This window comes from Conger conger, chromosome 17, assembly GCF_963514075.1.
Source record: "Conger conger chromosome 17, fConCon1.1, whole genome shotgun sequence".
NCBI classification, from domain to species: domain Eukaryota; kingdom Metazoa; phylum Chordata; class Actinopteri; order Anguilliformes; family Congridae; genus Conger; species Conger conger.
In genome coordinates this window covers 26,667,919-26,680,685 of record NC_083776.1, presented here as the reverse complement: position 1 = coordinate 26,680,685, position 12,767 = coordinate 26,667,919, and the positions used below count along the sequence as shown (strand labels likewise).

The following is a 12,767-nucleotide window of genomic DNA, read 5'->3' as shown; positions in this document are numbered from 1 at the left end:
TCCCCCACCCCCTTTACAGCTGCACTGCCTCCCCCACCCCCTTTACAGCTGCACTGCCTCCCCCACCCCCTTTACAGCTGCACTGCCTCCCCCACCCCGTTTACAGCTGCACTGCCTCCCCCACCCCCTTTACAGCTGCTCTGCCTCCCCCACCCCCTTTACAGCTGCACTGCCTCCCCCCTTTACAACTGCTCTGCCTCCCCCACCCCCTTTACAGCTGCACTGCCTCCCCCCTTTACAACTACAGGAAAAATTCAACATCAAGTTATTTTATTTGAACTTTGAACGTTCTTTGTTCTTCTTTTCCTACAACGCCAGCTTAAGGTTAATATGATTCCGCTGACTCCAGTCTGGCTGGTTTAGTGGAGTTGAGGGTCTGCTGCAGGTTAAAAGCGGGGTGTGGAGTGATGCAGCCCCCCACTGCTCGGGGTTCAGTGTGGTGGGTGACGTGCTCTCTGTCGCCCCCCGCAGCCTGGCCCTCTGCGCGGCGCCCATGGCCATGCGCGTCCCCGTGCACTGCGTCTCCGTCACCAAGGAGCAGAGCCACGCCCTGGTGGGGCTGCAGGACGGGAAGCTGATCATCGTAGGCGTGGGCAAGCCGGCCGAGGTAAAGAGCTCCCTCAGAAACTACATCGCCCAGAGTCTGGAGGGCACGCCCCTCATGGACACGCCCCTGCTGGCCCCCCTCCGAGTGCGCTCTCCCGCCCGCCTCATGCACCTTCGCGAAAAACTGGTGTTCAGCCCCCCGCCCTGAGCGCTGCGGCGATAGGGGCGCGGGGTGAGGTGTCCTCAACCCGATTACGGGAGTTACTGCTACCTTATTCTGTCGATTTGTGATTCACTGACTTAAGTCATCCAATCAAATGGTCTGGCTCTCCAAGGCTGAATGTAGCCACCCTGCAGTGATTGGCTCAGAGGCTTCTTTAGCCTTAAGCTCCTTAAGCCTCGGTGCATAGCCTTTTGGGGGGAGCCTGTCCTTGGATTTGGCTGCAGCGGCTGCCAATGGTACATGTTTTCATGTTGTGGTGACGGTACAGTATACCTGTGTGTACATCGTTTACTCATCATTGCTGTCTGTCTTGGTGTACATGTTTATGTCCCCCAGGATAAGGGAATGCAGTGTTCATGTTAGCAATAAGAATACATATTGTATAGTACACACATGCAACATAGAGTAATACTTTGTTGCCTCCATTTTGGCTGTGATTATGAAGCTGTGAGTAATTGTTGATTTATATTTGATTGATAAGCTTGATTAGCAGTGCTGATAATCTCCTTCAGGGGGGTCTATCACGAGCAGGATTACTGAGTTCACTCGATAAATTGGAGTAAAACCCAGAAAACAGGAACACGGCTGCTGTTCCGGGTTTTACTGTGAACACATTGACTCTGTAATCCTGCCTTGTGATACACCCGCCAGACCTCTTCTCTTAGTTTCCAGTTTTCTCTCCTGTGTTGGTCTCGCTCGCAGCACTGTGATTGGACCGTCCCGAGCCTGACCAAAACATTCACTAATCACCCCCTCCCCCCCCCCCCCCCCCTTTTCCTCCAATTTCTTTTTTTCTTTCCCTCTTTTTAAATTCATCTTTTCTTTCTCCTCCTCCTCCTCCTGCACTGTCCTGTCCCCCTCCTCCCAGATGCGCTCGGGCCAAATCACGCGCAAGCTGTGGGGCTCCAGTAAGCGCCTGACCCAGATCTCATCCGGGGAGACCGAGTACCACACCAGGGACCACAACTGACGGGCCCCTCGCCCCCAATCACAAATCCCCCCCCCCCCCCCCCCAACCCTCCCCCTCCACACTGCCTCCCGATTGGCTCTCTGCCCTGTTAATCACTACAGCCTTCACCCAATGGAAGGTGATGGAATAATGCCTGTGTTTAATTGGACGTCACCGCTCCCTGCTTTGACCCGGACCGTCTGTTCTTCACACGTTGAGACTGTGAGGTCCGGTAGGGCTGCACCCCCCACCCCCTCCCCCCAGCTGACGGGACCGTAACCGAGCTTACCCAACCAGCCAGACCGTGTCTGGGCCCAAAGAGGGAGAGAGGACCAGAACAGGACCGGACAGCGCGGGCGCTGTGGTTCTGATTAAAACCCCCCCCTATCCTCCCACCATCCCCACTAATCACATGACCCCCCCCCCACCCTACCCCATCTTATTCACAACTAATCTCATCATACCCCCCTCCCCTCAACCGGTCGCTAACCTTTTCATCCATGAAGGCCTCCGTTCGGCTCTGTGGGTTTGGCATAAGGCTGTGGAGACTGTGCTGGCACCAGCGTGCATACTAAAGGAAGAGCAATACACCACAAAGGTGCTTGAGCTCCCCCTGTGGCCATAGACGGTATTGCGCTGGTGCCGCTGCGCTACAGCCCGATGTCACTGTCACTCGCAGACTTCAACAGGAGGCTTCTTTTCATTTTCAGTGGCCTTTCACTCGCCTTATAGCCCGTGGGTTTGTGGGAAACTGTCTGTGCCCAGGGCCGTTTCTGTAGGCAGGGCAGTGCCCGTGTGAGGTGCAGGGCTCACATCCTGCGACTGCCACTGTGTTAGAATGACCTGTGAGGTCCATAGGCCCCCCTGGACACAGACTGCCTGTGGGTTCGGTTAGCCTGACGCCTTTTACACACTACACTACCTGAGGGAACAAAGACACCCTTTCCCTCCATGAAATCTGAAGCTACACCACCAGGAGCTGGCCACAGTTACCAGCCGCACACGTACACACAAACGCATGGACACGCTCATACAAGCACGACACGCATCCACACCTAAAACACACGCGTGAGGTACGGATAAGGCTACGTGTATGGTGCATAGAGAGGTTTGGTTGTACTTGAACGGGTTTGTTTAAAGATACAGGATTTTCTTTCGTGGTTTTGTAGATAAAGAGAGAGAGAATTGTTTTAACGGTCACTTGTAATTATGTAGATAAAACCGTGGTAGATCCAGGCCTCTGTGGCCCAAAGTGACGAGCAGGGATTGGGCAAAACGATCAAAAAAAAGAAAATGGCTGGAGAAACGTCCGGAGAATCCAGCGGGATTTGAGACATAGGAGTTGCGGAAGCCGCTGCCCTGCTCCGATCTCCAGCTGTGCATTAGACATTCCGGTCTGGTGGGAATGTCGGAACGTCGTAAAAATTCCCATTACCCTGGCTGACTGAAGCAGCCTGTCTTCCTGGTTACTGACGGGGATGATGTAATGTGTGTGTTCCTTTATCGCAGGGCCCCACCTCAGAGACCAAATCACTGACCTGCAGTCTCACTTCAATTTTTTTCTTTTTCTTTTTTAAACTTCCAAGTTTTTGCTCTGAGGTTTGGTCTTGTGAAGGTCTCCCCCTGGAGACCAAGTTTACTGACAAGGATTACTTTTTTCCATATATGCAGTACCTAACTTATTTGTTTGGTGAGATTTATTTGATATATTTTGTATGTTAAGTGATGATGAATGTTTTTCTGCTTTATCACGGTTTGTCCCTTGGTTGGTCGATCCCCCCCCTTCTGTCAGGACTTATTCACTTGCAGCAGCTCTCCTCTCACACGCTGCCCAGAGCATCCGGTTGTTTCTTTAACCTAACGATATCCTTCCTCACTGTGTTTGAGTGCGAATGTGTAATGGACAAGATACAGATCTATATTTGCCAAAATGCAGACAACTTTTAACTCTAAAGATTTCCATAACCCTGTGGAAACCTGTCTTTCTGTGGTCAGTATTGTACTGCCGGGTCAGGGGTCAGAGTGAACAGTTGTTTTTGCCATGTTGTGTTATACTGGTATGTCGAGTTTTGCAGTCTCCCTGCAGTACACCAGCACGCTCTGCCAAGCGCTGACTCATCAATCTGGAACTTCCTCTTTCGTCTCCGCGGAAACGGGCCCAAACGAGCGCATTTCTTTCCAAAGCTATTCTGAACCTGCTTTCCAAAGAGACAACGAAAGTGCATTTTTCTTTTCCCCCCTTCGAGTGTTTTCTGTGCTTTGTTGGCAAGACCACTAAAACGAACAAAAAATGCAAAATCCATCGTTATTTTACCAGTTCCTCTGTTGAAATAAAGGGAGTGCCTTTTCCCGCTGTGTCACATGACCTTCGAATGGGGCCTTGGTGTGGACATGCATGTGACCCCTGTGTGGCCCCGCCCCCCATGGACAACTTCATTCCAGACACTCTTTGGCCACTGAGCCCCAATCAGGACACCAGAGGAAGATTGAGCAACAATCTGAGATTCTGAAACGAATAATCATAGCTGCTTTCTTCTGTAACTTTCACCAAATGGTTGTGTGTGTATATCTGTGATTATTTATAAATACAGTATATAAATATGTACAGCATGATTTTTATTTCTGTGTATTTGAAATGTATTTTTTTGCACTTTCCAGGTACTACAGATTGTAACAGATTGTTTTTATTGTTCTCCCCTGATCTGTAAAAACCGCTTTGTATACACAAAAAGGTGTGGAAACATCATTAAAGTCAATGGATAAAAAGTTGTGATGCTGCAGTATCTCTGTTGACCCACAGTGTTCAGAATGGAGCAGGGCGTCACCCTGTTCCCTCACCCTGAGATTAGGTTACAGGGCTCCCCAGGCTGCACCACAGACACAGGATGTGTCCATCAGCCAATCGTGTCTAATGAGGGGGGAGTTGGATGTGTGAGCTCCTACCCTGCTGTGGTAACTGTCCAGTGATGGACTGCACTGAAGGAAAAGGTAGGTTAGATAAATAAAAGTAGGTTTAAAATGTGTGTATATATATATATATATATATATATATATATATATATATATATATATATATATAGATGTGTATATATATGTTGGTGTTCTAGAACTTTGTTGCTTTCAGTTCCAGTCGTGATTGTTACATCAGTGTTAGTTGTTCTTAACTGAGCATTTCTAATCACATAGTTGTGATATTATACCTTTAAGGGCTAAAAAAAGAGTCATTATGTTTTTTTTTTTTTTTTTAAAGATTTATTTCAGTTTGCCCAGACAAAAAAAATCCTTGTCAATTGCACTTGCTGCATGGGAATAGTGGATTTCCCCAAGCTCCCGTTAGCTGCGTGCGTTGTCCCTTCCCTTGGCGTGCCTCCAGGTCATTCACCCTCTGTTAGCAGGAAGCTCATATCAGTCCCAGGTTCGTACTCCACGGCTGGCTTCCCCCTGGAAAACGCAACGGGCCGACAGTGAGGCGGCGGACTCGAACGCGTGTACCCGTGATGTGTGGTGAGCGTGGGGAGACCTCGCGCTCTCACCTGGTGAAGAGCCTGGCCTTGGTGCTGCCCAGGAGGGTCGCTTTGTCCCCCTCCACCAGCAGCATGCACCCCTCTCTCAGCCCCTGCATGGTAAGAGAAGTCAGTACTCCGGACCGCTCGAATGACAATACCACAATATCGGTACAATAGAAATCTGACATAAGTATTCTGCAAAGCTTAAGTAGGATCAGAGTCTGTAACGCTGAAATCTCGTAGCGTTAGTACAACAGAACTCTGACATGGTTACATCAGTGTGCCGCAGAGCTCAAAAGCATAAGGGCCTCTGTAACACTCGAGTTATGAGGTCAGAGTTCATGCCCCATAATGCCTCACCAGCACGCTGGGCGTGTCGGACTCCTCGTGGAACTGCTTAATGCGCTGCTCTCGTGTCTCCTGAAGGAAGGAAAGAGCGAATGAGAAGAGAAAGGGCACAGGAGGGGGTAAACGGGGAGGCGAGGGGGGCCGTGCTCACCCCCATGTGCGTGCTGTTGGGGTCGGCGTCCAGGTAGTGGGGGTTGATGTTGAAGGGCACCAGCCCTAAGGCAGCGAAGGTGGGCGGGTAGACGATGGGCATGTCGTTGGTGGTGTTGATGCTGACGGTTGCAACGTTGGTGCCTGCGCTCGACCCCATGAAAGGAATCCCATCCTGAAGCCCAACACTCTCCAGTTACTAACCCGCAAGACCACCACCACCTCGAAGCCATGCATACGTCACAGACCTGGGGCAGGTATGCAACAGTTTTGGACTCCAATGCTTTTCTGTGCTCGGCTAATCTTGTCTGATGCAATTGAGACAACCAAGAGGACCATCGATGGGGGGTGTTTCATGTGATCCAATACTCCAGACAAGTTCAATTAAGCACAGAAAAGTATTTTACCCAGGTCTGATATGTCACAAATTTTTTTATTTTTTTTTTTATTTTTTTTTTTTTTAAACACTCTGCCTTGAATATAGCATTTGCTAGATTAGCATTGGACCTTTACGTGCCACTAGGTGTGCTGCTCACCTTCAGGACACGCTTCTGAATCTCAGACACGACTTTGTTGTCGTACAGCGCTTTCAGCAGACGGAAAGTGTTTCCGCCACCTGAAGAGGACACGGTGATGTCATTATCGGGTGTAACGAATTTCTCAGTGTGTAGTTCACTATGATGTACGTTAGCATTGAAGTTGGGCATGTCATGACTAGTCACTGTCCTGGGGACCTGCCTGTGTGCTGGTTTTCAGAGTAAACGTAACTAATTCCCAACAAGAGCAACATTTCAGGATTTACCCTCTGTGGCCATATTGTATGCTACTACCAATAATGAGTATTACATTGCATTTTCACAATATGGCCCTGTGATGGACTGGCGACTTTCGTCCAATGTATGCTGGGATAGCCTCCAGCCCCCCTGCGACCCTGTTCAGGATAAGCGGGTTAAGATAATGGATGGATGGAATTTAACAATATGCTTTCAAACTATTTTATAGCTCACTACTTTGATTGTCGTGTCATACTTGGCTGTAGACTGTGACCAATGCTTGATGGGTTGTAATCGGAAGTGTAAATAAGGCAAAGTCCAGCAGTTTTGGTAAGCGGACTACATACAAACATCCCAGAGTGCTTTGCAGAGAAATTATCATTGAGATTCAGCAATCATTTCAGGCATGCACGGCACACGAAGTCGTAATATGCTCCCTGTTTTCATCTTTAAAAATTGGTTTATTTTTTAATGACATGCTTTTAAAAAAAAGTACGAGGCTAAAAGCTAGGCACTAGGACCCATCAGGCCCAATTTTGGGAAGCCCCGAAGTAGTTGCATGCGTTTAAAATATTTTCAAGTGACATCTCACCGATAAAGATCCCCTGAGCCATCCTCACGGCTTCCACCGGGTCAGATGCTTCATGAATACTGTCCACCTCATAACCTTGGAGAGAACACAAACTATGAAACGTGACATACTTTCAATGACCGTTATTGTACAAATTAATGTCAAGACGTGTCCCGCTGCAAACAGAAAATAAATAACGTATTACCCAAACTCTGCAGCTTGTCACGGGCGGTCTTTGCATAGCCGTCTCTGTCGTGCAACGCGTAAGGAACGAACAGAATCCGCTTTACCTGCCTGCCAATTCAGGGTTACAATTTAGTCTCCACCAATATTGGCTCGGAATGTCCATTCAATCTTAAAATGACTATTTCAAGATTAAAAACCATTTTCATTTCAAGTCATTCCTTAGCATGGCAAAATCAATTGGCTATTGAGTAACTGTAATAGCTAACGTGTTCCATCGAACAAGAGAATCTAAATGATTTCCCTTTCAGAAAGTGTTTTCTCAAAAATCACTCATGATCTATAACGTCTATATTACAACTGGAATGCACTCAGCAGGTCACCTGATCCAAGCAGTTCGTTTTGCTGTCTAAAGTTAAAATGAACTTACTCTCCAAAAAAATCTTGGATCTGCTGTTGGCAATGTCCCAGATATCCTCCGCCACCATGTAGAGTGGAATTTGACACAAGTAGTAGTCTCCTCGTCATATTTTTAGGTATACCAAGACTGATAACTTTACACGTAACACGCACGCATCAGTGGAAACGGTCTTGATAAATACAGGAACAACTTCTCTGAAAGTGCCTCATGCATTAAGTTTAAAATGGCTGTTCAAAGACCGCCTGACAGCGAAACGTCAAATTGTGCTGAGATAGACATTCGTGATAAGGAACCGATTAATAGCCAACGTGTCAGTTCCTGTGCACACCATAAATGCACACCATAAAATCCTACCATGCCTGAAAAACAACAATTGTTTTCCCCGGAACCTTTTTTATGTTACTCTTGTTTCAGCAGGGAACATAAAATTAACTGGAGCACACATTTTTAAACGAGGCAAGTGTGTATCATGTTCTTTTTACAAAAAATTGTTTTTCACGAAACCTTTTCAATTGTAATATATTTTATTTCAACATTATAATATCTTTTTATTTGTGTCTTGCATGATATATAATATGATATACTCGAACTCGAAGTTTGGTTATCTAGCTGGACTCCTGTTCAAAACATTGAACTGCAGTGTTTATATCTCGGAGTGTTTATAAACCTTCGACTGGTCGACCGATCTAGAAGAGCCGCACTGCACTGCCGATCAAAGAGAAAACATTGAAAAAGACGTGATTTCATTTCCTATTCAAAGTAGATCTTTCTTGTTGAACAAAGTTACTGAACGCACTAAACCGGATGTACATTTACACAATTATAATGTGCATTGTTTTTGTAAATGTGCACATTAAGTAATAAATAGTAGTAACTTGGGCAGTCCCTCTGATTTTAATGCTGATGTGCGTTTAATCTCATTTTACAGAGCAGCGGTATCTGCTTTGTGCAATATGGTGAGTGTGGGCGTGTCAGAGGACCTTCTGCGGGAGCAGTCCTGGGTTCCGGTCTGCCTGGGGGGCGTCCAGCTCCTGGCCAAGTCCTGGTTTGCAGACACAGCGTACCGGCTTCTGCTGAGCGACCTGCAGTGTGTGTGGGAAGAAGAGATGGATGCTGCTGCCATTCAGGACAGAGCACAGGTACACAGTCACAGCTCCAGTGAAGTCCTGTGCTCGTGGGTACAATGGCAGTGCCCCACCTCGGACTCCAGTCTGCAAAGCTTAGGGTTACAAACTCTGATATCTCACCATTATGCAACACATTTGCCCCCATTAGCACATGTCTTAGATGGAACAATCTGTATTGAGCACAAGTAAATTATTTAGCACAGAACTTTGGTAAACCACTCAGGACGAGGCAAAGCTCAGCAAATAAGGACAAATCTAAGGTAAATGCATCATGCATTGAGGGGCTGAGAGGATTTGGACAGGGTAAGGGGGGGAGCGAGTTTGAATGTGCAGGACGGAGTAAGCTGAATGCTGGTGTGTGGGCCTTTAAGAGTCTTTGTGCGCCACGCTTACACTGTCACCTGTCCACTGCTGTCTCTGCAGGACCTGAACAAGCGTCTGCGTGCACCTGTCTCCGCCTTCTTCTCACACCTGTGCACGGTGGCGTGTCCTCGCCTGACTGGGGGAGGGGGAGGCGAGTTAGAGGAGAACGTGGACCCTGCAGAGTTCTCCCTGCTGCGTTCCCATGACTGCCTAGAGGTCCGGCTCAAGAGTGAGCTTGCGGGGGTGCCCTTCTACTGGGAATTCCGCTGCACCCCTGCCGCTGTGACAGTGGTACGGTCCTCATACTGTCCCTCAGTATAGATGCCTGGTCTTTTCCACTAGAGTCATTGTGTGGCTGTGTGTACATACAGGTGTATATCTGTAGGTTATTGTGTGGCTGTGTGTACATACAGGTGTATGTCTGTAGGTCATTGCCTGGCTCTGTGTGTGTACAGGTGCACGTAGGTCATCGTGTACCTGTATGTAGGTCTTTGTGTGGCTGTGTGTAGGTCTGTGTACCTGTGTGTGTGTGTGTGTGTGTGTGTGTGTGTGTGTGTGTGTGTGTGTGTGTAGGTCATTGTGTGGCTGTGTGTGTGTGTGTGTGTGTGTGTGTGTGTGTGTGTGTGTGTGTGTGTGTGTGTGTGTGTGTGTGTGTGGCTGTGTGTAGGTCTGTGTACCTGTGTGTGTGTGTGTGTCTGTGTAGGTCATTGTGTGGCTGTGTGTGTGCGTGTGTGTAGGTCTGTGTACCTGTGTGGCTGTGTGTGTGTGTATGTGTGTGTGTGTGTGTGTAGGTGTAGGTCATTGTATGGCTGTGTGTGTGTACAGGTATATGTAGGTCATTGTATGGCTGTGTGTGTGTACAGGTGTGCAGGCACTTTGTGCAGCCCTTGCTGGCAGTGAGCAGGGTGCTGCAGAGGCAGGTGGGGGAGCTGGGGGCTCTGCTCTCCAGGAAGGATGCAGAAATCCAGGACTACAAAGAGAATGGAGCTGAGCTGAGCAGAGGTAGGAAGCGCCCAGCGCTCGGATGCACACATGCACACACACACACACACACACACACGCACACACACGCACGCAGAGAGGGCACTCCTTCTTAGTCCCTCTGTGCATTGTGTCTGTTCCCTGCAGCTCGCTTGAAGACGGAGGTGTTTGAAGAACAGAGCTATAGAGAGGGCTTCATCGCACAGGTGAGTTACACAGCTGCACATACACACACACACACAGACACACACACACACACACACAGACACACACAAATGCATGCACACACCAAACGGTGTCGCTTCTACTCATTACAGGAGCTGTGTGCTCGTTAGAGAGCTGATGGAGTTTACAGTGTTGCAGGTACCTGTTAGAAAGTGTGAGGTGCTGGCTTTCAGAGAGAATAGATGGAAGTTTCGAAGGCACTCTTAACACAGCCTACACTGAATTAAATTGGCATCGAATGAGAGGAGCCCAGAGGTGCTGCACCTCCTCTGTCTCTGTGGCACCTCCGCAGGACTCCTGCCCACCGTCAGTTTAAAGGGTGACCCCTGACCCCTGCCCCCTGTGCGACCCTGCTCAGGCGCTGCCCCAGGTGTGCGCTGCGCGGGATGAGCTGGCGTTCGACACGGAGCTGCAGGAGCTGTACACAGCTGTGACTGCACACCGCAGTGGCCGCAAGCGCAAGAGCTCCGACAGCCGGGCCCCTGGGGACCCGCTACCCAAACGCCAGAGTCCCCCAGAGGCCCCCAGCCGCTCCACAGTCCCCGGTCAGTGCCCTGCTCTGTGCTCCTCTGCTTTACTCTGTGCCCCTTTTTTACCCTTTACGGTGTGTGATGATCACACACTATGTGGTTACAGTGTTTATATGCTGGTTCAGGTACAGTCAATGCAGGTAATTGAAAGCAATGTTCTTGGACAATGACTTAGAATTTAGACATTTTGAAAACCTAGTCTTCAAAAGGTTAATAACACACACACACACACATGCGCACGCACACGCACACACACACACACACACACACACACACACACACACACACACACACACACACACACACACACACACTTATTTTCTATGCATGCTCACACAGATGCATGTGAACAGGCTCACACAGATGCACACAGCCATGCACACTCGCATAAAACCACACACACAAATATGCACTCATGGACACGTACACATACACATTACATTACATTATTGGCATTTGGCAGATGCTCTTATCCAGAGCGACATACAGTTGATTGGACTAAGCAGGAGACAATCCTCCCCTGGAGCAATGCAGGGTTAAAGGCCTTGCTCAAGGGCCCAACAGCTGTGCAGATCTTATTGTGGCTACACCGGGATACGAACCACCGACCTTGCGTGTCCCAGTCACTTACCCTAACCACCACGCTACAGGCTGCCCCGTCACGACGTGAGATGTGTGTAGGTTCTGGTGTCTCTCTCACACACGCACGCGCACGCGCACACACACACACACACACACACACACATACACACACACACACACACACACACACACACACACACACACACACACACACACACACACACACACACACACACACACATAAATAAATAGACAAACACACTCACACACACACACACACACACGCACACACACACACACACGCACACGCACACGCACACAGGCTTGGCCATGATGGTTCTGGCGTCTCACACACTGCTGTTGCTTACAGGAGCAGAGCTCGGTAGTGCTGTGGGTCAGGCAGAGAGCCGCTCAGCTGGGCCAGAACCTGGACCCGGGTCAGCAGAGGTTCCCCAGCATGACCAGGTCTGTCCCCTTCTGAACCTTCCAGTACACCGGGACACATCTTTCCTTTTACATTGGTCGTAATCTGAAGGAAATTCTAAAAGGGGCTCTTGGACTTCCCAATAATTATTTGAGCTTGTCTGGAGCATATACTTCACACCATAGAAATCACCATGACCTGGCCTTTTTCCCCAGTAACCAGGTTCAAACCGTATTCCTTCAGTATTAAACCGTGGCACGGCAGTGATCTGAGGTGGTTCTTTCCTCTCTCACAGACCGCCCCCCTCAACCAAGCCCCGTCCGATAGGCCTGTTTCTCGGCCCCGGAAGAAGAAAGCTCTTGGGCTGTTTCGGTGACCAGTGGACGTTCCTCTTGGTGTGTTGGCTCCATTTTAAGGACTGATCTCTGGAATGATTCATTCTTAAAAATGTTTACATTCTGTTAACACTATTTTTTTCTACAGTTTTTTAAAATTGGTTTATCGTGTCAAGCAATATAATAAAGTGTCCTTCTCGAGTATTGCTGCTCATGTTATTGTGTGGGCGGAAGGACTTTTTGTGTGTTCTCTCTCTCTCTCTCTTGGGCTGGGATGGGATGGTGGGATCGGACTGGCAGAGTCCTCTCTGGTCTCTTCTGTTTCCGTTTCTTCCTTTCTCACAGATCATCATCCTTGTCCTCATGTCTCACAGATGATCATTCTGGCCAAAGCAGACCTTTTTATTTGTCCCCATGCCTGCACAATGCAGGTAACCTCTGTTACCTTAGCGAGCATCTGAACCACTGATTTAGGCCCATTTTCCTTTCTTCCATTGCTTTTTTTTTTTACCACTCCAAACTCATCAACC

The 12,767-nt window shown here is 48.6% G+C and overlaps 3 protein-coding genes across 10 annotated transcripts in view; 2 read left to right on the top strand and 1 right to left on the bottom strand.

Annotated features, from left to right (window-relative positions):
* The window catches only part of nbeal1 (neurobeachin-like 1), a 48,107-nt gene extending 46,076 nt beyond the window's left edge, over positions 1 to 2,031 (top strand). Inside the window, 2 exon segments of the mRNA XM_061225733.1 lie at positions 472 to 607; positions 1,638 to 2,031. Of these exon segments, the coding sequence (XP_061081717.1) occupies positions 472 to 607; positions 1,638 to 1,739 (238 nt within the window). The 3' untranslated portion in view covers positions 1,740 to 2,031.
* A 2,931-nt stretch (positions 2,032 to 4,962) lies between these two features.
* On the bottom strand, positions 4,963 to 8,027 carry si:dkey-69o16.5 (Alpha-aspartyl dipeptidase-like). Of its 2 annotated transcripts, XM_061226365.1 has the most exons (8): positions 7,680 to 8,023; positions 7,272 to 7,360; positions 7,088 to 7,162; positions 6,259 to 6,338; positions 5,724 to 5,897; positions 5,585 to 5,644; positions 5,252 to 5,334; positions 4,963 to 5,159 (listed from the first exon to the last, which is right to left on the bottom strand). In XM_061226365.1, the coding sequence occupies exons 1-8, from the start codon at positions 7,775 to 7,777 to the stop codon at positions 5,093 to 5,095; spliced, it is 726 nt and encodes a 241-aa protein (XP_061082349.1). In that variant the 5' UTR covers positions 7,778 to 8,023; the 3' UTR covers positions 4,963 to 5,092. The 2 variants fall into 2 exon arrangements, with proteins under 2 accessions (XP_061082349.1, XP_061082350.1); XM_061226366.1 differs by lacking the exon at positions 7,272 to 7,360 and having other exon boundaries at positions 7,680 to 8,027.
* Positions 5,584 to 12,441, top strand: nhej1 (nonhomologous end-joining factor 1). 7 transcript variants are annotated; one of them, XM_061226362.1, is made up of 8 exons: positions 5,584 to 5,691; positions 8,599 to 8,809; positions 9,221 to 9,451; positions 10,024 to 10,162; positions 10,289 to 10,347; positions 10,725 to 10,911; positions 11,849 to 11,943; positions 12,198 to 12,441. In XM_061226362.1, the coding sequence occupies exons 2-8, from the start codon at positions 8,624 to 8,626 to the stop codon at positions 12,276 to 12,278; spliced, it is 978 nt and encodes a 325-aa protein (XP_061082346.1). In that variant the 5' UTR covers positions 5,584 to 5,691; positions 8,599 to 8,623; the 3' UTR covers positions 12,279 to 12,441. The 7 variants fall into 7 exon arrangements, with proteins under 7 accessions (XP_061082346.1, XP_061082341.1, XP_061082348.1 ...); XM_061226357.1 differs by having other exon boundaries at positions 5,672 to 5,979; XM_061226358.1 differs by lacking the exon at positions 5,584 to 5,691 and adding an exon at positions 7,980 to 8,126.
* Positions 12,442 to 12,767: the final 326 nt, after the last annotated feature.

Bases quoted from the DNA above. Each gene is read 5' to 3' on its own strand.
- si:dkey-69o16.5 (XM_061226365.1), bottom strand. From the start codon at position 7,777: ATGACGAGGAGACTACTACTTGTGTCAAATTCCACTCTACATGGTGGC. The intron at 5,898-6,258 runs GTGAGCAGCACA...GTTGGGCTTCAG, and splicing joins TTCAGAAGCGTGTCCTGAAG to GATGGGATTCCTTTCATGGG. The intron at 5,645-5,723 runs GTGAGCACGGCC...TCCTTCCTTCAG, and splicing joins CCAACAGCACGCACATGGGG to GAGACACGAGAGCAGCGCAT.
- nhej1 (XM_061226357.1), top strand. From the start codon at position 5,954: ATGCATACGTCACAGACCTGGGGCAG. The intron at 5,980-8,598 runs GTATGCAACAGT...CTCATTTTACAG, and splicing joins ACGTCACAGACCTGGGGCAG to AGCAGCGGTATCTGCTTTGT. The intron at 9,452-10,023 runs GTACGGTCCTCA...GTGTGTGTACAG, and splicing joins CCCCTGCCGCTGTGACAGTG to GTGTGCAGGCACTTTGTGCA.